Source organism: Empidonax traillii, unplaced genomic scaffold, assembly GCF_003031625.1.
Source record: "Empidonax traillii isolate 1590-97213 ecotype Southwest subspecies unplaced genomic scaffold, ASM303162v1 scaffold448:size1359114, whole genome shotgun sequence".
Lineage (NCBI taxonomy): Eukaryota > Metazoa > Chordata > Aves > Passeriformes > Tyrannidae > Empidonax > Empidonax traillii.
Genome location: NW_020955641.1, coordinates 1,169,045 through 1,193,484, shown reverse-complemented (window position 1 = coordinate 1,193,484; position 24,440 = coordinate 1,169,045). Strand labels below are relative to the sequence as shown.

Below are 24,440 nucleotides of genomic sequence, written 5' to 3'. Positions count from 1 at the left end.
GAAAACAAAAGGATATCCTGGAACTGTAAAGCGATCATACATGCAGCAGTTCTCTAGAGAAATACCCTTCTCCCCCTGCAGATCCTTGATACTTATAAAGTAGTAAACAGTATTTTTGGCTGCTTTCTGAGGAAATAAATAATAGAAAGCTGTTCAGTGCTCTGTAAGGTTAAACAGGAAATAGCAACAGTGCAGCATATTTCGTAATGGTTCATTGGGCTGCTTGCAAAACAAGCAAGCCCCTTTCCTTCTGTACATATCCTCTGTCACCTGAAGACAGATAAAGCAACTAATGCAAATCTAGCAGTATTTTATTGTTCTTTGAACCCCACAGTAGCTGCAAGGTCTCAGGAGTGGGGCAGGTTGAGATGCAGCACTGCATCATCCCACGAATCCAAGTAAAATGACAACTTCTGCAACGGCGAAGAGCAACTTCCTGGAAAAGTTTTTCCAAGTGGCAGTAAGGTTCTCTCCTAGAAACATTGTTCTCATCATCCTCCCAGCAGCTGAAGAACAGCAAGATTCACGGGAAAAGCACGTGCCAGAGCCAGTGGCAGCAACACACGTGGGCACAGGAGAGCTAAAGTTGACCCTGAGTGAAGTTCTTGATTTTGTTCATGTTGTGATCTACTGCACCATTTAGAAACTGCACCCAGCCTTCCTCTGACGGTGGACACACGTGGCTTGTCCTGCAAAAGTGGAGGAAATTCATTTGGAAACCCTCCTGGGTGTCTTACACCTCCACATCCAGGCAACACAGGGGTACTGTGAGGTGCTGAATAACCACAGCATAAAACAGGGCTGCTACAGCCCCAGAGGGCTTTGAGCAAGGAAGAACCCACATCCATGTATGTAGTCCTCCCAAACCTTGACACAAATGTGTGTGCCCTCGGTGGGAACCGCTTTCATCCCCACCACCCTTCCCTTAGTCCCATCCCTTTGTGACTAGACAACATCAAAACAAAATGCCAGCATTTACTGTCCAGAAATGAGTCATATGTGACATGAGGCAGAAAGGTCTGGACTTCCAGGGCAGGGAACACACACTTGTACAACTGTGGCTCATACTCACTTTGCAATCTCTAAGACCTTCTTTAATACCGAGGCCAACTTAGCAGCCTAGAAGGAAGCAAAAGGGAAATGAAGTGAGCCAAATGTGAGGAAAACCAGGGTCTCAGCAGTACTGGAAAGAGAAATGCAGGAATGCTCAACAGCCAAAAATGAGTAAAACTGCCACCAGTCCTGATGCAGAATGGAGTTATCTATCACTGCCATGCTGGAAGTGTCTCCCAACCTACTGCTGGCTGGGACAGGTAAAAATAAAGTCATGTATGGTTTTTAAAGCATGCATTAAAATGCTTTCTTTAAAAAAAGACAAGTCTATTAGAAATTGGTAACTGATAGTAAGATATGAAGTTACAAGTGACTGACTTTAATGCAATTTGATACTAAGTAATACTTTCTTTTTTATTCCCAAAAAAATCAAGCCACAGGCCAAAGGCATGAAACCAGTTTTGTCACTGGACATCTCTATGGATTATAGTTCAGAGCTAAAGCTCCAAGTGGTCATGCCCTTCCCAGAGGAGGTAAAGATGAGGAATGCATTTCCACCTGAAGGAAGATAAGCATGCAAGAACCAAAGGGCACTCTTCAGCCCTAAGAAATCTTTACTGAGGCAGTCACTAACACTCACCTCTCCCTGAGAGTCACATAACCCCTCCAATTTGATTTCTCCCCATTCTCTACAGCCCAGTCCCACACAGAGGCTCCAGATACTCACATTAAGTCGCACAGCCAGCGGGTTCACAGGTGGGTACATGCTCAGTGCCAGCTCATCAACACTAGGATAGAAAAGAGGGGAGCAATGGAACAAAGGTCCTGCCAGCACAACTCATGGATCCTGATCAAAGCCCACACCCAACCCTGAATGCAAGTCAGGAACAGCAGTGCATGACAAGGAGACATCAGTCCTACCCGTGGGATGTGCCCCTCTCACCACAGTGAGAGATGTGGCCACAGCTCCACCCCAAATACAATGTCTGTTCCCCTCCTGACCTGCACAACAGCTTATGCCATAATAGTCTCCCCACCACCTGCTCACAGCTCCAGTATCATAGAGGTTGTCCTAATCCATTCTCTAGACCTCAAGAAAGACCAAGGCTACTCCAGAGCAAAAAGCAGCACAGGGAGAGACCTGCTTACCTTGGACTGATCTCATTAGCAATGTCTGCAAGGTCATCCAGCTGAGCAATCTGCTCTGGAGAATCAGCTTTGCCATAGGCCTTCACTGCACCCAGGACCTTCTTCAGGCAAGCTTTGGAAGCCTTCATTAACCCCATGCAGGAGCTGAGCAGCTGCCGGTCAGCTTCTGACCAGTACGTGTCCCTGTTGCCCCGAAAGCCCAGCTCTTCATCTTCCATGATGTCACCATAGGGATCCTGCCCTTCCACCAGTGCCTGAGAACACAGATGCACTGAAAACCCAGAGCCTGATATCAATTGCAGTGGAGGAAAGGGAGAACATCATCCAGGCATCGTGCAAATAATTAACGGGGGAAAGCTCAGCTGGTTAATCCTAGAACTGGATTAACTAATCCCCCACCCTAATTCAACAGTGCAAACAGCACGAACCTGGTAAATACTGCCATTCCTACATCATCCTAAACTTCCTCCCACAATCCCCCATGTCCCCCAGTTCAGGACATGGCTTTATGGAAACCTTATATCAAGTAAACTCGGTTTGAGATTAAAAACTCATTAAAATCCACGCAAAGAACAATAAGCTAGCTCATATCAGAACAAATTTAAAACGATCCCTGCATTCCATCACTGAACCACCACAGAGGGGGGTGGGGCACTGGCACAGGGCAGTGGTCACAGCCCCAAGCTTTCCAGAGCTCAAGGCACGTGGTGGGATTGTTGGGGTTGCCCCATGCAGAGACAGGAGCTGGACCCCTCCAACTCAGGATATTCTGTGAGTCTATAATCCACCACTGCAGGCTCCTCTGAGGCTTAGGGGCTTCCTTACATGTTCCATCTCCTCCACAGCATCCTTGACCACACCTAGACACGCCGTCAGAGCTGATGCAACTGCTGCCTGGTTATCTGCAAAAGGAAAAGGATGAAAACCGTGGCACCCCACTGTTTCAAATCAGTTTGCAACAACCTTCATCTAGGTTTGCCATCATTAGATCTGGAGACTGCAGGATCATGCTTTTTGCAGAGCTCAGAGCTGCACTTGTCATGCAAAGAATCTGGCCCGGCTTCCAAGCTCATACATTTCAAAACCAGATGGGTTTTGGAGACTGAGTGAGCCTTCCTTGTACCACCCAGAATACCTCTGCAAAGGCTATTGATATTCCAAGGAAATGCATCCCAGTTCTGCTGTTCTGCATTTACAACACTCACCTCGTGGCAGGTTGGACACTTGCTCACACGCCTCCCACACGCCTCCAGTCGATATGAGCTGTTCCTGAGACAAGCTGAAACAAAACAAAAGCCCCCAAAGTTAGGCTCAAGAACACCACTGTGCTTTTATCAACCTCACTTTTTATTAACGCCACATTTTATAAACACCACTGTGTTTTTATTTTCTGACCCGAAGATGGTGCAGCTTGAAATCATCCTTATGGGCTTGTCTGATGATCTCACTCTCAAATGAATCTCACCACCCTCACCAGCACTGCCCTGCTCACTCAGATCCTGGGGAACTGAGCCTTTGCTGAAGAGGCCTCTGTCCCTCCCTGATCCCAACAGTGCTCTGCTTCTGTCTCCCCCCTTCCCTTAGGAAGCAGTCTGCACTTGCTGCTTCTTAACATGTATACTAGTAACTCTTTCTTCCTTTTTTTCTTCTGGAAAATTATCATAAAATCACGTGATTAAAAATTACCTCTCTGCTGGAGCATTGAGAATTGTGTCTGTGAGCTGGATCATCCCTTCCACTACTTCAGTGGTAGCATCTCGTACCATCTTCCGAAGAGTAGTGCCTGGTGGAGATTGAGAAAAAGCGAGAAAGGTGCCACAGTCAGCACTGACAGAAAGCAACTGCTGAGAGGAACACACAGACTGCTCTGTTTGTGTGGATACAGCGTATAAATGAAGCGACAGGTATTTGGAAGGAAGCAAGATGCTTCCCAGTTCCTAAAGGACTCTGGACGATAATTTCAACACTTCATAAATACCAACACTCAATCAACTATACAACTTCCTACATCATCATTCTTCTGCAGGAGTAGACAGACAAGTAGTTCACTCATAAACATGTTCAAAGTCTACAGAGCAGCTGATAACGGGATAACCTGCTAATGAAAATTTGCTTTCCTGCGGATGCCACATCTCATACTGGGCTCTGAAATACTGGGTTTCTTTTTACAGTGGTGGCTGCCTTGCTGTCACTATCTCACCTTGGCCCTTGGGGAGCCAGTAGTACACTGTGGCAACTGCAAGAATGGCATTTTGGACATCTTCACTCAGCTTCCGGCAATCCTGAAAATGGACATGCAAAAGGATCACCTTTGGGTCACCGTGAGCAGCACACAGCTGCAGCATCTTTAGAAAGTCTCACAAGCAATCGCTGGCTTTCAGACTTCTTTGAGAAAAGGGAAACGTAATAATGGCTGTCCTGTTTGAGAAACAAATCCAGCACAAGAAGAAAATACAAATAAACAAGCTGTATACATCATAACAGGGTAACATAACAAAACACGCCCTGGTGGGGTGGTCATACACCAGAGAGGAGATTTTTTATTCCTGTCCTCCAAACACAGGTGTGATAAACTTCTCTCAATTAACTGCAAAAATACTTCATATTCTTTGTTGGATCTAAGGTCTGTATTCTCCAACATTCTGTTTCTGTCAGCAACTAGCTGCAGCTGCTAAAGAATGAAAGAACACTTCTATTAAGAATGTCTCCTTAGCTTATGGAAATTAGTTCTCTGGGCAGCTCTTGGGTTGTGTTAATGCACTCTACAATAGTGACAATCCCTTGTTTGCACTGAACCAAATCGTTTCAATCAAGTGAACCAAGAGACACCTGAACCTTCACCCACAGGGCAATTTCACAGTCTGTGGAGGCTTTCACTCACCTCTGCAGAAGGCAGCGGAGGCCTTGAGAACGCCAGACTCAGCTTTGTAGCTTCCTGTGATGTTACTTGGAATGTCTGACCTAGAAAAAATTCAATGAGAGCAAAAGGAGAGAAAGTAACTTGGGTAAAAGAAAAAAGAACAGAGCAGCTCGATGAGTGACATCTCTGATGCTACTCCTTGATTACCATTACTTGATTATCATTACTTCCTTCCAAGCCACACAAACACATACAGTAAATCCCCCACCAAGTAGAATTCCATGGTGCCATGCATGTAGCTTGTGTCCTACGCCTGCTTTTTTAAACTTTTTTTCTTTTTACATGGCTGGTAGTGATTTCCACAACCCCAGTTTGCATCTTGGTCCATGACCCTTTCACCAGGATGTGCTGGGAGGCTTCAACAGAGACCAAAGGCTCTATAAACCTTGTACCATGGGCTGCTGCTTTGTGTTAGGATGGCCAGGCAATGGAATAGGTTGCCCAGGGAGGTGGTGGAGTCACCATCGCCGGAGGCGTTTGAGAACCACGGGATCTGGCGCTGATGTGGTTTTAGGGGTTTCAGAGGCAGCGCTGGGTTGACGGTTGGACTCGATGATCTTAAAGTTGTCTATTCCAACCCTGATGGTCCTACGAACCCACGAGCGGAGGGTACGCGCCAAGCGCCGGCTGGAGACCCGCTGGGGATGGGAGCCCTGCCCGGCACCCCCCAAAGCCCACCCCAAAGCCCACCCCAAAGCCCAGTCCGTCTGCTCCCCGCCCGTACCTAGCGCGTCCCAGAAGCGCGGCAGCTCGAACGGCTCTCGGCCCTCGCCCGGTTCTCCCTCTGCAACGGCACAGACACAGCTCAGCCCGCGGGGAGCCCGGCCCGGCCCGGCCCGCACCCCATCCGGCCCCGGCCCGCACCTCGCACCCGCGCCAGCACCGCCCGCAGCGCTCCCCGCACGTCCCGCAGCGCCTCCCGCGCCTCCATCGCCCCGGCAGCGCCGCCCGAGCGCCCCGCGCGTCACGTCCGCTCCCGGAGAGCTCCTGCACCGCCCCTCCACCAGCCGAGATCCCGGAGAGCTTCTGCACCGCCCTTCCACCAGCCGAGATCCCGGAGAGCTGCTGCACCGCCCCTCCGGCAACCCCGATCCCAGAGAGCCGCTGCACCGCCCCTCCACCAGCCCTGATCCCAGCCAGGGGCTGCACCGCCCCTCCACCAGCCCCGCCCCGGCCCCAAAACACACAAGGACCGCTCCAGGTTGCATCGAAGCAGTTTATTAGTGATGGAGGAAGCGCGGAGGCAGCGGGGTGTGGCGGGGTGTGCGTGGCTGTGATAGGACCAGGGTCTCACGCCCCTCTATATCAGCCGGCGGAGGTCCTCGAAGTTGAGCATGTTGTTGGCTACATCGGACCAGGCCGCGTGGGTCGCGCCGTCCATCTCGGAGGCCAGGCTGTTGGTGCTGTCCAGAGTGTGGTTTGTGCCCCCAATGACTTCGTGGCACTCAGGGCACTTACTCGTCTCCATTGCCCCTCCACACTCCCCAATCACATAGACATGTCCATTTTTGCACTTGAACCAGTGGCCACGGGGACAGGCAATCGCTTGGACAATCTGCACGCGCTCAGCATCAGAAATCCCCAGGCCTGCCACGGGCAAGTCAGCCTTGATTTTCTCCATGTGAGCCTTCACTGCAGCCTCATCCTCCTCCGTGAATTTCTTTGCCCCTTCCAGGATCTCACGTGCTCTGGCAATCTTTGCCGCCAGCACTGGGGAGATCATCCTACTTGAAAGGTTGCAACTTGCCAAGAGGTTCAGCAAATAACTCAATCTCTGGATCTCAGACTGCAGGTCAGAGAGCTCCTGTTCTGTAAAAGTGATGCGTTGCTTATCCAGCCACGCCTGGACTTCACCCAGGCGCCTTCTCATCCCTGGCCTCTCATTCTCAGCGATTTTGCTCACAGAAGCTGTTAGCTCTGCTATACGTTCGTAGAAGTTCAACTGGTTCTCAATTAGTCCAATCCTCTTTGTGGACAGATCAGAAGCTTCCAGCATACCTTTCAGCATGAGGTACTTCTCCTGTAGATTGTTCTTCAGAACATCATTCCTTGCCAGTGCAGCCTTCAGTCTTTGTCTGCTAGACTCAATTTCCTGTGCTGAGCCTTGAATTTTCTGTTTCACCTGTTCTATCTCATCCACCTGCCTTTTCACGCTGGTGCCGTACCTCAGATTCTTCCTGATGGGTTTTTGACACAAAGGGCATACCTTCAGCTTGACTGCGTCATCATCTTTATCCATATAATGGTCAAAGCCTTGGGACTCAAAGATATGGCCACAGTCTTCAAGCTGTACAAATCGAGCATCTGGGTCGTCCTCAAAGCCGAAAAAGATCTGAGTGAGTTCCTCGTGGTTACAAACAAGGCACTTGTTTGGGCAGGGCTCTCCACACAATCCAGCACAGGGATGGCCACAGGGCAGTCGCTTAGCACATGGCACGTTGCAGCGAGGCCTATTGCACGGCTCAGAGCAAAGACGGGTACACTGGTAGTGCTGGCACTGCCACTCACATGGCTCAGCACAGGGAACACAGCTTTCTCCACATTTCTTGTTACACTTACTGTGAACACAGTAGTTCTCGCATTTCATCTCACAGGGAGGGCATTCTGCAGTGCAGGGCTCCTGACACTTGTGGGAGCAGATCAAGAAGCGCTTGCATGGCTTGTTACACGCCTTATGAAATCTCCCTTCAAAGCAAGTATAACAGGAGCCTGAACATGCATGACCACATGCCAGTGTGACAGAACACTTAAAAGAACATTTCACAGCCATCTCAGGTTGCCTCTCTTGCCTCCTAGCGATCCAGCATTCAACTGCCTGCTTGTGGCCACATTTCAGAGTGGCTGTGACCCTCTCAGGACACTGGTTCGTGCATTGCTCCCCACAGGAATTGCTGCATTTGTGCCCACAGTTCAGTGTTTTCTGGCACTTTTCTAGGCACGTAAATTCACTCTCTGGAGTAGAGCACGGCACCATCTGCTTGTGGCCACACTTAGAAATTGTTTTCTCGACCTTCACGAGGCATCGTCCACAGGGCACGTAACACAGCTGTGGACAGCGGTGCCCATCTGCACAGAGCACCTTCTGACAAGGCTTCAGACAGCGGAACTCTTTGTGCTCCATGTCATAGGGGTGACATGCCCTTGTGCAAACATGTCCACAACTCAATCTAAACTCACAGGGACGGCTACAGCCCCCTTCCGGGACTTTGCTGAAGTCCGCAGCTGTGGATACAGGCGTCTTGGTTTCGGGGTGGTTTTGACAACAAAGCATCAGTGAGCGGCCAATGTGATCTTTCTCCCGAAGGGTGTGAATGATCTTGCTCCAGAGGGGAACCTTGCCAAGCATTCTCATGTTTCCAATACAGTACAGCCCTTTCTTAGCTCTGGATAATGCTACACATACCCGATTAGGAATCTGCAAGAACCCAATTCTCTCCTCTTTGTTGCTCCGCACCAGTGACAGCAGAATAATATCGTTCTCCTCCCCCTGGTACTTATCTACTACATGAACCTTCACCCCTGTAAAGATCTTTGCTGGCATGAGCTTACGCAGACAGAAAAGCTGTCCAGTGTAAGTGGTGAGAATGGTGATCTGAGAAGGTTGATAATCCTGGTACAAGAAATATTTGCACAATTCCACTACAAACTGGGCCTCATGTGGGTTCTGGTGGCTTTTCCCTTCCTGGATCTCTTGCTCAGGGAAGTCATGTTCCACAAAGAAGAGGTTAGATGAGACGCCCTGAAACAAGAGAAAGGATGTCAAAGAGAATTCTAGCTTCTCCCCACCCAGGCTGTTTCCATGTCCTGATTATCCACTGACAGGAGGACTCTTAAGGAGAAGACTACAATATGTCTGGTTGGATTTTGGAGCAGTGTTTATTTCCAGGGTCCACCATCACTAATCCCAGAAGAACTACAAATTCCTTACCTGATTCTGTATCACTCATTTCCTTGATTTGGACCTAAATTTCAGTAAGTGAATTTGAGCTAAGAATTTGAAATCCCTGAGCACCATATTTTACAGAAACTCATTTAGCCTGTAACAGGGGACAAAAGCAATTGCTTGGACTTCTGAAAACTCACTTTTATGTTCTCATAGTTGAGGACAGAGGGATGGTTCTCCAGCTCCTGGTATATATGAGGACTGATAAGTCGGGCAATTTCAGGACGCATGCGGTGCTGAAACACAAAGCAGCTTCATCAGTCTTGAGGAAGGAGCACCATATTTCCCTGGCAATATTCTGTTGTTCTACTCTATAGACTGTGGCTGAATACAACACAGGGATGACTTTTCAGAAAGAGGCGAGAAGGGAGCACTTCCCCATCCCTGCTCTCCCCTGCCCCATTGCTGATACCACCATCACCTTCAGGAGCAGCAGTAGCAGAACACCTTCAAGGCAATCACTTGGCAAGGTTGTTGTACAAGAGTGCTGGTTTTCAGTGCAAATCTAAGAACACTTATTACAGATAACAAAACTCAGCATGTCACCCTAACCACTACTAGGTTACTACCTGTAGGTAGTTTTAATACAGGACTCCTGGTGGTAGAATTAACTTCTCTAAGCACCAACAGAGAGGATTATAGAAATTTAGCTATAAATATCAGGAAGCAGCCTGAAAAGAATTGTGCTGTCACTCTCCAAGGTTCTGGAAGTTTCAGATGCCAGAAGAAGCTATTTTCTTTGCACTAAAAGATATGGAAACTACAACGCTGTGGACAAGATGAATAATTGGAAATATACTGGAACACTGTTTGTGGCAGTTTGACAGCTCCTACTATTCTTCTCAGAAATTAAATAGTACATTCTTTTCTTTTAGGCTCCTCTTAGAATAGAAATATAAACTTAAGTGTATTAGAAACTTAATACAACCTAAATGCAAAAGCAATGGAGTTTTTTTACAGCTCTTCCTTACTTGGTATTTCAGACAGACAAAGGGGAAATCCACTTTGATCAGCCGTTCAAAGAGAGAGATTTCCAGACTGAAGTTCTTGGCCAGGTCATATACATTTGCACTAGGCTGCAACTGAAAGAGAAGGGATAGGAGGTCCACGTTCAAGCACTTTTTCTACGTGTTAGTAAAATTTTTTCACTCATTTTCTGTCATTGGTCCCCCACTGAAAGACCAGAGACCGGATTCTTGCAGAAGTGCTAAATATCAAAGTTAGATACAGTCACAATTGAAGCACATATATAATTGTATCAGTTATACTAAAAAGACCTATCCCACAGGAGCTCCAAAACTACAGGAGACAGGACCTGTGATATCTGTGGAAACCGTGGAGCAACGAGTCTTGGCAACCCTTCCCACACGATGCTTGGCTGAAAGGTTTTAGTTCCTTTGCACAGCAGTTAGAGGCATTAGTCAGGGAAGTTACCTGCTGGTGATCTCCAATGAGGATGAGGTGCTGGCAAGCTTTGCTCAGCGTAGTGATGGTGTGAGCCTCGAGCACCTCTGCCGCCTCTTCTACGATGACAATTCGCGGCTCTACTTTTTGCAAGATCTGACGGTATTTGGCAGCACCTGAGCAAAGACAAGCATTAGCAGAATATAATTATATGCAAGCAGTATGGCAAGAGTTTTCAGGGAGAGGCATAGGCTGTGTCCCAGAAGAGACTGGGTTCTTACCAAGATTCCCCATTTTCAAGACTTGGCTTTTTGAATTCTAAAACAGGGATGGCTTTGATAGGAAGTGAAGGCATGTGGGGATTAGTCCTGTGCCTGCCTTGACCCATTGTCAGTGCTTTCTTCAGACATAAGATACCCTCAATACATTGATCTACACACATAAATAAACCTTAAATTGTCTCTCCAAAGGGACATACTGCAATGACCTTAACGCTATCGTCACCAGAGGGTGCTGTGGGGAGAGCAGTGCAGATATTAGCTGTGCCTCACTCGGGCAGAAGTGGTGCATTTCTATCAGAAGAACGCTGCTTGAGATGTGGGGAGTGCAGGAGTGCACAGAAACTGCTCCTGCCACTGACTGACAACTTGCACAACAGCCACATTTGCAAAGGGCTAATGCAGAGTCTGACAGGCAGTGAAGCAGCACATGATACCAATCTTTTGGCAACAAGGTTCTTTAACCATTACTGGAAGCAGTGCAATACTGGTTTGCTTCCTAACTGCTGTGTACCTGTAGTTGTCATCCCCACAATTTTGGCGTCCTTGAGAATGCAGAGGTCTTCCTGAAGCTTCAGTTCTTTCAGCCTTTCTGCTGCCACCTGATACTGCTGTTCATGGCGCAGAATCCTCCGTCGAATAAAAGCCCGGTAAGTCTGCAGCCAAAGCCTGAGAGGAAAGAGCCACTATCACACAGAGCAAGGAAAACAGGATGGAGATGCAGAACTTCCGAGTGGATTCAGTTTAAAACTTCCCTCACGTCTTTTGGGCAACAGGTTATTACTATCTGTACTTAGTCCTGAACAGACACACGCAGAGGGGGTGACATCACTGCCCATGCAGTGCAGGGAAAGTAAGAACAAGCATGTTCAGACAAGGAGCTGAACAGATATGGGCAGAAACATTGTGTCTTGACAGAGTTTGCAGACTGGAATGATCCCAGGAAACGCTTGCCTGACACACCCTGCAAAATAGCTCTGTCACCTGTAAAGCCTCCAGCGGGAGCTCAGGTCAAGTTGCCACAGATCCTGAATAGCCTTGGCCTCTGACTCTGTCATTGCATCCTGCTTCCGTAGCTCAACCTTCATCTTCTGTTTCATTTTCCTCCTCTGGCCAGGAGTCATCTGCAGAAAAAAATAAGCAGTTACAGCACAAAGATTCTTCTGTATTAACACCCCCATGTTATTCTTTACACAGTCAAGCAGAGCCAGAACATGCTAATGCAGGCAGTTACCTCCCACTGCATGGCCTCCTGTAGTGGTTGAGGTGTTCCTTCTTCCTGGTCCTCCAGCTGCATAGCCAACATCACACTGGCTAGTCTGTGAACAGCTCTGTGATCTTCCTCCTCCTTCCTCCTCCAAGGCTTTGCTGCCTTTTCATCCTCAATCATTCTCTCATCTTCAATCAGATCAGCCATCTCTGGGATGTTCAAAAGATCCTCTTCTGCTTCATCTTCCCACTCCTCCTCTCCCTCCTGCTGACCATCTGTGAGAATCACCAGTCACATGCAGTGAGCCACTGCCACTCGAGCAGAATCACAGTGCAGCAGTCACTATGTGGAAACCAGGGTTAATCTTCTTTCCACTCCCTTACAGTAACAAATTGTTCTGTGCCTGTTAAGTAGGAGTGTTTTTTTTTCTGGCACACATGCATTGCTTAGGCAAACACACCTGTAGAGAGGAGGGGGGTAGGGTGGTGTCTTTTTGGTGTTTAGTTTGTTTTGGTTTTTACCTGGATTTTCAGCCCATATATTCTCTTCAGCATTCTGGGTAAAGACAGATACACCAAGGCCCAGCCACTCCAGAATCATTGAGTGCTGTGAACCACTGTAGTAAAACTCCTTGTCATCCTAATATAAGGAAAGTCAAGTCAGCCAGGCCTATTGCACTTCAGAGCCTTAGGATGATGCCAAAGCAGCACCTTGCAGCAGCAGGCAACTAGGACAAGTACCCCTGAGAGACCCTTCAGAGCTAGGAAGTCCAAGCAGCCCCAGATCTTCAGAAAAAGCACCCCTTCTCCCATTCAGTTTAAGGGACTTCCATGTGGGCACTTGTATTTGTGTGCTGATAAAGATCACTTAGAATCTCTGCAGTTTAAAGGAGCAAAATTTAAAGCCCCTGCTTGCCCTGCCTGATCTAGACTCCTGTCATTTGGCACAGCTTGCTATTCACTCCCTCACTTTCCTAGTGAGCCAAGTGAAGCTAAAAGGATGCGTCCTTGGGGAACTTCAGACTCATTAGCAGAAAGAATAGTAAGCAAACACTAGGACTGCTTGACTCAGAAGAAAGGAACCTCTCGTACCATTCCCTTCATCAGACTGGCCCAGTGCTGGGGCTCAATGTAGGCCTCCAGGAAGCGCTCATGCAGAACTCCGTAGGTTGTGCATTCCAGCTGCTTCGCTCCTGCCTGGAGCTCCTTCTCAGTCTCTGCCATCTCACCGATTATCTGATTGGGAGAAAGAGAAGGGAGGCAGGGTCACACTCAGAGGAACAAAGTTCAGAAGCAGCAGGACAGGGAAATGACAGAAGAATTGAGAGGCCGAGTTCAGCGTAACGCAAGGTGAAGGCCCAGGTGTGCAGGAGGTTTAGTGTTCTCCTCCACTGCAACCCAGCCCATCATCTCCAGTGAGCCCTGCACATACGTTCACGTAGGCTCTGCAGAGGTGCCCTGGCAAGTTGAGTCTGAAGTTGCAGTGCTTCCTCAGCTCCTTCAAGGTGAACTGCTGCAAGACCTCGCTGCTACTCCTGCCCCCAACACGCACTATCCCGTTTTTTTGGAATGAGTATATTCCTGTGAATGAACGAGAAATACATTAGTACTAAAAGGACAAGCTCTATTTTCTGCAGCAGGAAAAGAGATAAACACTCCTTGACTGCAAATGCTACAGTGGATTGGTCTGAGTGTTTTTTTTACTTTATATCAATGAGGTCACACAAAAAAAAAATCAACGGTCACAAAAAAATAACCAACCAAAAGGGCAGGTTAACGTGCCATAAGATGGGCAGACTAAGAGTTGTAGTATAATTTCCAATTACAGGTTCTAATAAGAGGTTGCCCAGAGAAGCTGTGGATGCCCCATCCCTGTGGGTGTTCAAGGCCAGGATGGGTAGAACTTGGAGCAACCCGGTCTAATGGAACTGCCCACGGCAGGAGGATGGGAACCAGACGATCTTTAAGGCCCTTCCAACCCAAAACATTCTATGATTCTACCTGACCCTCTGTCCTGTTTGCAGGTACTCTTACCTTCTAAGAACTGATCCAGTGCGTGGTTAGTGTAGCAGACTATAAGGATGGGACGCTTCTGGACGGTGCTTTGCCACACCTGCTCATTAGTCAAAAGAGCCTGAACAATCTTCAGACCCACGTAAGTCTTCCCTGCAAAGCAAGCTCAGAATCAGAAAAGGGTAATCTACCCCTTGAAGCACAGAAATTATCAAAAATAGGTACAAGACTGCCTTCTAGGCTGCCAATGTGGTCTGTACCAAGAGAAATGAGTGGGAGTAACTAGCTTCTGTCTGTAGCTGAGCAATGCCATGCTCTGCAAGAACGTTGTCTTTTGGATAATACTCCAGATCTGGACATGGGGTCTTCTCTGCCACTGCATCCCCCAGCCCACTCTGAAAATGGCTTCATACATGACACTTGGCTGCACATGAAACATCCACATGCTAGTGGAATGCCAGCACTGGTGCTTGTCGAATTCAGGCACCATTTTAAAGAATTACAGTTAATCTTGTAGGACTTTATTTACACATGGGTTCATGGCTGAACACTCCCAATGCTCTAACATGCTGTGAAGACAAACAGAGAGCTGCACAGCAAGAGGCACCATGTTCTCAAAGGTGACTGACAATTTTTTCACCCCCTTACACAAGCAGAACAACAGTGCAATTGGGGTCTACTTGCATGGTGGGCAATGAGCAAGATCAGATAAAGTATTGAGGATATTACCTGTCTCCACAACTCACACTAACTGGGCCACTCAAATATTGATTAGGCACAGGACTAAAGCTTTGGAGACAGTGCAGATGGCTTTCTCTGAAGTTAATCTCCCTATATGCGGGAATCAAGGATAAAGTCTTAAATTACAGAGACTTTAAGCAAATATTTCTCACCAGTCCCAGGAGGTCCTTGGATAATAGCCAGCTCCTTGGTGAGCGCAAGATTCAATGCCTGCATCTGAGACTCGTCTAATCTCAAGGCTTCCACCGAAAGCCACTGCTTGGGATCCAGAACGCGGACGCTTCTCAAACTATCAGGGCACATCTCTTCATCCGACGTCTCCACCAAGGGCGCCAAGTTGTAGTCAGTGTCCTTGGTCAGGTACGCCGGTTCCTTCACCTGCGCATCGCACTCCACGATGTACCTCTGGAATGGGACATCTTCTTCCTGCATTTCCTGCAGCCCTTCTAACACGTGCCGATAGGCCTCAAAGTAGGCAGTTGTCTCCACCATGAGGAAGGAGTCCGAGGGCTGAACCTCTGCCAGCAGCGCCTGGCTCTGCGCGTCGAAACAGAGCTCCACAACCCCGTTGGCGAGTTCTGCGGCATCGCGGTTGGAAACAGTAGCGAAAAGGAAGGTTTCGAAGCGGTCTTTGGACATGCAGACCAGCGAGCCGTAGAGCAATCGTTTAGAATTCCGCCACTGGACAAACTTCAATGGTTTTATGTCAAACTGGACCTTGTACACGATGCCAGTCGAGGCGCAACGCGGGGCAATAATATGCGTGTCTAAATAGATCCTGATATCGTCAAATTTCTTCTGTCTCAAACCTCTGTCCTCGAAGCTCCGCAAAAGCTCCAGGATACCTTCCCTTAAAGGCCTCACAAAGTCTTCTCTCAAAAGCCGAAAATGGGTGTCGAGATAAGTGCCGGTGCTCTCGTATCTTCCAGAAACAATATTGGGACGTAGAAAGGGTTTCTCACGACCGTGTACCTCATTATGTGTTGGATAAATGGCTATGGTACGATAGTTTTCTTCTTGACCATCAATCTGAGGCTGCATAAATGTACAGTTATCAGCCCTCAGTGTGCCTTCACGTTTCTTCTCCTGCAGATGCTGCATGAGCATCTGGACTTTATTGAGGTTCTTCTCTGTCTCTTCTGTGATGTCCACACCAGAAGCTCTCAGGGTGTTTATGGATGCTGGCAAGATTGTCAAGAGAATGGAGACTTTCTGCACAGAGCTGGCTGGGAAGGTGCTGATCAGGTCCTGAAGAAGTGAAATGATGTTGCTAATATGCACTGGGTACTCTTGCCGTACAGCAGGAACTACTTCTGTTACCATGTCAGACACATACTGTGGCAGACAGATCCTGAGAAAGTTGGACTCCTTCACCACTCCAAGAAGCTGTTGGATACTCTGCCTATCCATTCGGGAACTGCACGCTTTTCGAAGCACCTGGCAAATGAGCTGAAGGAAGCCGGGTTTCATAGCTGTTTGGGAGAGAAGTTCCTTCAAACCCGAATGGGAAGCAAGCGTGATGACAACTTCTGAGGGGTCTTTCTCAAGGAGACTTTCCAGGAACTTATAGCCAATCCTTTTGGCTTGCCGAGGCTGCTCACGGAGTTGGGCACCACGTGGGGTAGCGTGCTGGGAAAAATGAGGATTCTCACGAGGTTGCATCCTCCTTTTGCTCCCTTCATTTTCCCATTCATTCATCAGCCCTCTAGCTCCTTCCTGAGCTTGTCCACCTTGATACCTCCTTCCCCTGCCTTCATTTTCTTGCTCATTCCGAGGTCCCCTGGCCCTCTCATGTGCTTGTCCGTCTTGATACCTCCTTCCCCCGCCATGATTTTCTTGCTCATTCCAGGGTCCTCTTGTCCCCTCATGTGTTTGTCCAAGTTGGTAACTCTTTCCTCTAAATCCACCTTTTTGCTCATTCCAGGGTCCTATGGCCCTCTCATGTGTTTGCCCACCTTGACATCTCATTCTCCTTCCCTCATTCTCTTGTTTAGTCCTGAATCCCATGGCTCCACTGTTGGCCTGTTCACTTTGGATTCTTAGTTTATGCTTGTTTGATTGAGGAACCCTCAATCTCTCCTCTCTTTGCCCAAGTAGAGGATTATAATGACTGTCTTGGGAGCTTTCCCTTAACTGAGCTGTCTGGTCTGGTACATTATTTGTTCTGTGTCTGCCTCTTTCTGTAAAGCCAGAGTTGTGATGAAATGTACGCCCTTAAAAAAAGAAGAAAAAAAGAATCACTGCTTAATTATCAATCAAACACATTAACCTGCCTCCCAACACAGATGCATGAGCATATTGACCTGACAGTCAGCATACTTTCAACATGTAACATCAAGTTAAAAAGCTACCATTATATTTGCACACAGACTTTTAAATTGTTGTCTCCTTTGTACCCCTTTCTCTAACTGCTAAAGACAGTGCCATGCATAGAGTTCGCTCGAACTGTGAAGAGACTAAGAAGTGAAACCGCTGCCAGAGAACTGAAAGCAGAATTAAGAAAAGCCAAAGATAAAGATTCCTGCATAGGACAGCATTTCCTCGGGAGTTAGTCATCACTGAAATAATGACAGAGGCAGCTGACTTGAACTGACTCTATATGGTACATTTAAAACATGGAAGCTTCCAAACAAAGTCCAGCTTCTGGGAGCAGTGGGAGGCACAGCCCATAGATCCTTCGTCAGGCTCCCCAAAGAATGCTCGGGGAAGCACCGAATCGTAACAGAAACAATTAGCGAGAGGTTGCTGCAACACATCACCACACCGCTTCTTCAAACGGGCTCCACGGGCGAACAAGGAAATGCTGAAATTTAGCATTTAGAAAATCAGAAAAGAGTTCGCCGAAGGCAGGGTGAGGAGCAGCGGTCCCCCTGTACCAGCACCACCCCTCCTTCCTGCCCGGAGTGACCCTCACCTGTCGGCCCAGCTCGGGGCCGCCCAGCGCCAGGCTCCTGCCCGGGACCCTCCATCGCTCCTCGGGGCTCCGCTCCAGCTCTCCGGGCCCAGGGCGGTGGGGCCAGGGCGCTGCTGCCCCCCGCACACACGGGCAGAGCCGCGCTGCGCTCCCCGCACGCCCCGCCGAGCTTCCCTTCCCCGCTCCCCGCGAAGTTTCACTTTTCCAGTTCCCCGCAAGTCCCGCCCCGCAGCCCCCGCCCGCTCCCGGCCCCTCTCCCTCCCTCCCTCCCTCCCTCCCTCCCGCGGCAAGGGGAGGGGAAAGGGGAGGAAAGGAGAAGGGAAAGGCAGCCCGCACCCCACTGCCTCTCCCCGGCCGCGCCCAGCGCCGCCGCTTTCGTTTTCCTTTCCCGGCTCTGCCCTCCCGCCCTAAGCCCGGCCCCGGCCCTCAAGCCCGGCCCCGCTCCCGGCCCGGCCCGGCCCCGCGCACGCGTGTCCCGGGGGCTCGGCCATGGCCACGCTGCAGAGCCTGGGCCTGGTGGGCACCATCGCCGAGGGGGACGCGGGGCCCGAGGAGCCCGAGTCCGACGACTCCGAGGATGAGCAGGTGGGGCCGGGCGGGCTCGGGGCTCGGGCGGGCGCGGTCGGGGCCGGCCCGTGGCTCACGGGTGTCCCCGCAGGAGCCGTGCCGGGCGCCGGGCCCCAGGCGGCGGGGCCACAGGAGCGGCGACTTCAGCGCCGCGTTCGTGTTCGGCGAGGCGGAGGCCGGCGGGGAGGACGCCTGGGCGGCGGCGCTGCGGCAGCTCCGCGGCAAGGTGAGCGCCGTGGGGCCGGGACGGAGCTCGGTGCGGGGCCGGGGCACCGGCAGTGCCGGGGGCCACCGCGCCCGGTGTGCTCTCCCGGGCTCCTCTTACAGCTCCTCTCCGTGATTTTTCTGCCTAGAGAGCAGCTACGACGCTGGATGAGAAGATCGAGAAAGTGAGACAGAAAAGGAAGCTCCAGGTCAGGGTCTTTCTCGTTGCTGAGAAGGCTGGTATGTGTTTGGCCGTCCAAAAGCATCCTGAGGCACAGCTGCTCGAGGTGCTGCTCATCACCTTGGCTAGGTTTGCAGCCACACGTGATGTGTTGCTGAACTGATAAAGATGCAGAATTATTAACGGTAAAGTTAGGCAAAACCATGGATCTCTGAATGGGCTCGTAATAACAAGTCACCATCCCTGGAAGTGTTTAAGAAAACATGGCACTTAGTGCTGTGATCTAGTTGCCGTTTTGGTGTTCAGTTGTAGGATGAACTCAATGATCTCAGAGGTCATTTCCAACCTAAATTATTCCCTGATTCCCTGATTCATTGTAACAACCAATGCAAGCTCACGAAGAATCGAAGTTCCTTTTTATATCCTTTATTTTTTAAGCTTTTCTTTTTTTAAATCTTTTTTTAGGAAAGGGAAGCTAAACAAGCTAAAGTGAGAGATGAAGATGCGGAGGCTGAGGATAATCAAACCACAAAGAAGGAATGTGAGGATTTTAGTAGGGATGACGAAGATGTGGAGTCTGAGTATTCACTGGATGATGAAAGTATCTTCACAAAAGCAGGTACTAGCAGTACACAGGGCGATGATCAGGAGCAAGAATCTGACAGACTGTTGGCTCACTGGAGAAAAGTCTGTAGTGAAGCCTTGCTGGGAGTGGGCAAGAACCTTTTATATTTTGTTGTCTTCCTTCTGCAACATTCCTTCAGATTTTAATCACGCTTATTTTGAATGGTAGCCATAGTACTTTAATTGAACTCGTCCCTTAGGAAGAGTAATTTACTCAGCATTTTTACTCCATTGCACATCTCTACTTGTTTCTGAGGCTTCTCCCTCAATGGCTCAGAGCAAAAAGTATGAGGTTAAGGTAGTCACAGTATCTTGTTTGGGTGTGCTTGTTAATCTCTGCTCATTTCCTCTGCAGATAAGGTCAAAGTGAAGGAGCGGAGGAAATCAAAAAAGGGACAAGTGGTAAGTGTGGGACAGTAGTAAAATTCCTCCAGCGTTTCTTGTGGAGGAATTTGCTTTGGTTAACGAACTGTAGCTAAGAAAACATCCCAGAGCCCTTTGATATCTTGCTGTGTTGCTGCCTGTGTTGTTTCAGTTTTGTTGTTGTTCCTGTTTCTAGGAAGCAGAGACGTTTTTTGAAGATGCCTCTCAATACGATGATAACTTGTCATTCCAGGACATGAATCTTTCACGACCTTTGCTAAAGGTATTTACCTAATTTGTTTGTTATATACATTACCCTAAAGAAAGTTGTACAGCCTTCCCTCCACTAATTAGAACTTTCAAATTCCTCTTCTCCTTGCAACCACTCTGAGAAGGAAATTACGTGGGAGCTAGTGTGATAGTCCTTTAGGAGCTGTTGTTACAAATGAATGGAAACTATTATTTGATTTGCAATGTGTCAACACTGTCTTGAGCTAGACTTGTCACAGAATGGTTGAAGTTGGAAGGGACCTCTGAGGTCATCTTGTCCAAGCCCCTGCTCAAGCAGGGCCACCCAGAGCTGCTGCCCAGGAACGTGTCCAGGTGGCTTTGAATTTCTCCAAGGGTGAAGACTCCACAACCTCTCTGGGCACCCTGTGCCAGGGCTTGGTGATCCTCGCAGGGGAAAAGTAATTCTTGGAGCCCAGGGTTGGACACAGTACTCCAAGTGTGGCTATACCAGAGACAGAGTTTAATTGCTCTGTCTCCTTTGTAGGCAATCACAGCTCTTGGTTTCAAGCAACCAACTCCGATTCAGAAGGCTTGTATCCCAGTGGGTCTTCTGGGAAAGGATATTTGTGCCTGTGCTGCCACTGGGACAGGTAAGGGCTTGAGCAGGGCACCAGAACCGTGGAGAATCGGCTGTTCACAAGAGTTGATAATTATTTTTCATTTTTTTTCTGTAGGTAAAACAGCTGCCTTCATCTTGCCTGTCCTTGAGCGCCTGATTTACAAACCCCGTCAGGCTCCAATAACACGGGTATTGGTTCTTGTGCCAACACGAGAACTGGGTATTCAGGTGCACTCTGTCACAAAACAGCTGGCACAGTTCAGCAGTGTCACAACTTGCCTCGCAGTAGGTGAGTATTAAGTTATGTGAACTGTACATCTCGCTGTAAACCACTATAGGGAACTGGGAATCCTGTGTTGTGAAACTGGAGGCTGTACAGTTATTATGCTTCTAGTAGATACGCTGTGGTTTCACATCTCACTTTCCAGTATTGTGCTGTACTTGTTTGTTGGTTTCTGAGAAAGAAAACGTGGGGTCACTTCTGTGTGTGCATGTGGTTTAATCTGAGTTGTTTCCCATTCCTCAGTCCATTTGCATCCCTGTACTCTGCTGCAGCTGCTGGGGGTGTCAGCAGTCTGTGTTCACTGTCTTTCAGGTGGCCTGGATGTGAAGACTCAGGAAGCAGCTCTGCGCTCTGGGCCAGACATTCTTATCGCCACTCCCGGGCGACTGATCGATCATCTCCACAACTGCCCTTCTTTCCACCTGAGCAGTGTTGAGGTGCTGATTTTGGATGAAGCGGACAGGTAGGGACAACAGGGAAAAAACATGGTACTTTTCCCCTTCCCTTTTCCCAGGCTGTAGGGCTGTCTTTGTTACCCTGCCTTAAGTAACATTTCTTAGCTACGACCAGTGAAGCTGCCTTACCTTGCTGCTTTTCTCCTGTGTAGGATGCTGGATGAGTACTTTGAGGAACAGATGAAGGAAATAATCAAGTTGTGCTCCCACCACCGTCAGACAATGCTTTTCTCTGCCACAATGACAGAGGAGGTAAGAGAAGCTGCAGAGAAGCGTACTGAGGCAGGAAGGTGAATGGAAGTTTGTCTGGTCTTTTACCAGAAGTCACGTGGACTTTTTAACCTGTTTTTGTAGGTGAAGGATTTGGCTTCTGTTTCCCTGAAAAATCCCGTCCGAATTTTCGTGAACAGCAACACGGATGTCGCGCCTTTCCTGCGGCAGGAATTTATCCGGATCAGACCCAACCGAGAGGGGGACCGTGAGGCCATTGTAACAGGTCAGTGATGGGCAGAGACAGGCTGGAATCACTGAGTGACCACAGAGCAGGATCCTGAGGGGACTTTCTTTCAGCTCTCCTGACACGAACGTTCCGGGATCACGTGATGCTGTTCACCCAGACCAAGAAGCAGGCCCACCGAATGCACATCCTGCTGGGACTGATGGGGCTGCGGGTTGGGGAGCTGCACGGGAACCTCTCCCAGGCACAGCGGCTGGAATCACTCAGGTATTCATTAGCAGGCTTAGCTGACAATCCTAGGCTAAAAAGAAGATCAAAGTTGGAAGTTTTAGGGCAGAAGCAGATTGCTGCTTGCATGGCTAACGCATTTGCTTTCCCTGCTCAGGCGCTTTAAGGACGAGCAGATTGACATCCTGGTAGCTACAGATGTGGCTGCACGTGGACTTGATATCGAAGGTGTTAAAACAGTGAGTATTTGCAGTGCTGAGGTTTTTAATGACGTTTCCTTTAATGCTGTTTCCCTGCTAACACGGTTTCCGTTGCAGGTTATCAATTTTACCATGCCCAACACCACCAAGCACTACGTCCATCGTGTGGGTCGCACAGCCAGAGCGGGCAAGGCTGGGCGTTCAGTCTCACTTGTGGGTGAGGAGGAGCGCAAGATGCTGAAGGATATTGTCAAGACTGCTAAAACTCCAGTGAAGGCCAGAATTCTCCCCCAAGGTACACACCTCACCGAGGTAAAAAGCAGGAGGGCAGTGCCCAGGGAATATCATGGTCCAGGGGGACACTGAAAGAGGTGCTGAAAAACAAGAGGGACTTGACGTGAGCTGCCTCTGATGTTCACACGGTATTGCTTTCAGATGTCATACTAAAATTTCGAGAGAAGATTGAGAATCTAGAGAAAGATATCTATGCAGTTCTGTGCTTGGAGCGTGAGGAACGTGAGATGCAGCAGTCAGAAGCCCAGGTAAGCATTTTTTTTTAATAAATTTTTTTTTTTAGGTTAGGATCTAGTGTAAATATAGTCCAGAATGAGGTTACCCTAAGTGTACTTAACCTGCCTACTTTAGGAGGGAAGGAGAAAAGTATTTTTTTATCCACCTTGAGCTCACTTCTTTCCCAAATTAGATCAATAAGGCAAAGAAGCAGCTGGAGACAGGAAAAAAAGAGACTGGGAGTGAGAGTTTGGAGCGGAGCTGGTTTCAGACCCGTGAGGAGAGGAAGAAGGAGAAATGTGAGTCATGACACTGCTGTCATGTTAAGTTCTGTAGCTGCAATTGGCCTCTGCTCTCTGCTTTAGGAGGTTCTTTATTCTGTTTTTCTCTCCCTTTCCAGTGGCTAAAGCCCTGCAGGAATTTGACCTAGCATTACGAGGGAAAAAGAAAAGGAAGAAATTTATGCAGGACACACAGAAAAAAGCCCAAATGACTGTGAGTGCATTTTTGGACAAGTGGGACCCTGGGTGCACTCTCAGAGTTTTCCCTTAGCAAAACCTCACATCACTGGAAACTTGCATTTTAACATCTTTCAGCCAGAGGAAAGGTCACAGTTTGAGATCTTGAAATCTCAAATGTATGCAGAGCGTCTGGCCAAGAGGAATCGCCGAGCAAAGAGAGCCAGGGCCTTGCCAGAAGAGGAACCAGCAGCAGTACCAGCAGGTAGAGACTTGTGTTTTACAGCTGACTTACCTATGTCACTTCCTTTGCTAGAAATAGGTAAATTAAACTAGTATGTATAGAGGGAGGCACTGCTCTTTGAGGGCTAATTGTTGTGGTCAAGAGGACTGGGATGATGCTGTGGCCTTCCATTTACAACCATTTTTCTGAATATTGTCTCTCTTAGGTCCCAAGAAGAAGAAAAAAGTGTCTGTGTTTGATGAAGAGCTGACCAACACGAGCAGGAAGGCTCTGAAGCAGTACCGTGCTGGGTAAGCTCTTAGCAGTACTACCTTAGCCCAGGCTTTAGTAGGTGAGATTTTTGCATCTCTGGACTTTCTCAGGGATACTTTGACTCATACTGGGGGAGAAGGTGGGCAGGGTTCTTTTCAGAAGTACTGTGCTTGATACAATTCTTACTGTTTTACCTCTCCTCCTTCCCCTCTCTCTCAAAAGCCCATCGTTTGAAGATCGAAAACGCCTGGGCATTGCCCAGCGTAGGAAAGGAGGGAACTTCAAATCCAAGTCCAGGTATGGCTCCCTTTACCTTCTTACTCAAGTTTGTTGGTTTTTTTTTTTCCCCCTGCTTTCTTTTTATCTCTTCTTGTGATTGTTTAAAGGCCCTTGCTAAAAGGTTTGTTGGTTCTACAGTACCTAACCCTCCTATTGCAGGTCTGGGGGCAATCAAGGGCACTGCCTTTAATAGCACATTCCTGGGCTTCTGCTTGGGAAAATACTTTACCCAGGAAATACTCAGTGCTGCTCCTCATCTGTCACTGAGAGTTGGGCTGGAGTGGAATGTCATTTCAATCCTCTTCTCTTTCAGGTATAAGAGGAAGTAAGAACTGTTGGCAGTTACCAGAGAGGTAATTTCAGACATGCTCTGTACAGAGCCTCGATTTCTTTGTACTGCAAGGAGACAAGTTCAGTAAAGTTGAAGTTTTTCTTCAAGCTCTGGAATGGCTTTGGGATATTTGCCAATACTTGGTTGAAGACCCTGTGTGAAGACATCTGTAGCAGCCCATGCAATAAAGAATTATTTTTCTTTTAGGAGGTTTACTCTGTTTTATAGCACAGCTAGAGCACCTGAGAGCTGGGATCTGTTACATCCTTCTGTCAGACTTCTAGAGCTCCAAGAGGCTGCTGTCTGAAGGAAGGATTATGTCTAAGATGG

The 24,440-nt window shown here is 48.6% G+C and overlaps 3 protein-coding genes across 5 annotated transcripts in view; 1 reads left to right on the top strand and 2 right to left on the bottom strand.

The window, feature by feature from the left end:
- Nucleotides 1-293: 293 nt before the first annotated feature.
- Nucleotides 294-6,106, bottom strand: CCNDBP1 (cyclin D1 binding protein 1). The gene is made up of 11 exons (XM_027894972.1): nt 5,987-6,106; nt 5,847-5,906; nt 5,084-5,163; nt 4,403-4,484; nt 3,889-3,985; nt 3,408-3,481; nt 3,028-3,104; nt 2,203-2,456; nt 1,781-1,841; nt 1,073-1,119; nt 294-689 (listed from the first exon to the last, which is right to left on the bottom strand). Exons 1-11 carry the CDS (start codon nt 6,051-6,053, stop codon nt 581-583), a joined length of 1,008 nt encoding a protein of 335 aa, XP_027750773.1. The 5' UTR covers nt 6,054-6,106; the 3' UTR covers nt 294-580.
- Nucleotides 6,107-6,331: 225 nt separating this feature from the next.
- Nucleotides 6,332-24,440, bottom strand: part of ZNFX1 (zinc finger NFX1-type containing 1) — a 34,987-nt gene continuing 16,878 nt past the window's right edge. The window contains exons 3-15 of the mRNA XM_027894960.1: nt 16,681-16,778; nt 14,863-16,605; nt 13,991-14,122; nt 13,389-13,537; nt 13,049-13,192; nt 12,479-12,596; nt 11,982-12,232; nt 11,732-11,871; nt 11,262-11,416; nt 10,500-10,645; nt 10,037-10,147; nt 9,206-9,301; nt 6,332-8,861 (exon numbers count right to left, since the gene is read on the bottom strand). Of these exons, the coding sequence (XP_027750761.1) occupies nt 6,423-8,861; nt 9,206-9,301; nt 10,037-10,147; nt 10,500-10,645; nt 11,262-11,416; nt 11,732-11,871; nt 11,982-12,232; nt 12,479-12,596; nt 13,049-13,192; nt 13,389-13,537; nt 13,991-14,122; nt 14,863-16,605; nt 16,681-16,717 (5,661 nt within the window). The 5' untranslated portion in view covers nt 16,718-16,778 and the 3' untranslated portion in view covers nt 6,332-6,422. The remainder of the gene's footprint in view (nt 8,862-9,205; nt 9,302-10,036; nt 10,148-10,499; nt 10,646-11,261; nt 11,417-11,731; nt 11,872-11,981; nt 12,233-12,478; nt 12,597-13,048; nt 13,193-13,388; nt 13,538-13,990; nt 14,123-14,862; nt 16,606-16,680; nt 16,779-24,440) is intronic.
- On the top strand, nt 18,085-24,325 carry DDX27 (DEAD-box helicase 27). 3 transcript variants are annotated; one of them, XM_027894962.1, is made up of 21 exons: nt 18,085-18,209; nt 18,283-18,417; nt 18,545-18,604; nt 19,042-19,195; nt 19,556-19,602; nt 19,760-19,846; nt 20,339-20,444; nt 20,529-20,702; nt 21,009-21,159; nt 21,304-21,403; nt 21,506-21,647; nt 21,722-21,875; nt 21,994-22,331; nt 22,472-22,578; nt 22,740-22,845; nt 22,947-23,041; nt 23,143-23,269; nt 23,454-23,538; nt 23,723-23,797; nt 24,093-24,132; nt 24,219-24,325. In XM_027894962.1, the coding sequence occupies exons 1-20, from the start codon at nt 18,114-18,116 to the stop codon at nt 24,106-24,108; spliced, it is 2,355 nt and encodes a 784-aa protein (XP_027750763.1). In that variant the 5' UTR covers nt 18,085-18,113; the 3' UTR covers nt 24,109-24,132; nt 24,219-24,325. The 3 variants fall into 3 exon arrangements, with proteins under 3 accessions (XP_027750763.1, XP_027750762.1, XP_027750764.1); XM_027894963.1 differs by having other exon boundaries at nt 18,086-18,209; nt 21,994-22,075; nt 22,154-22,331; nt 24,093-24,325; XM_027894961.1 differs by having other exon boundaries at nt 24,093-24,325.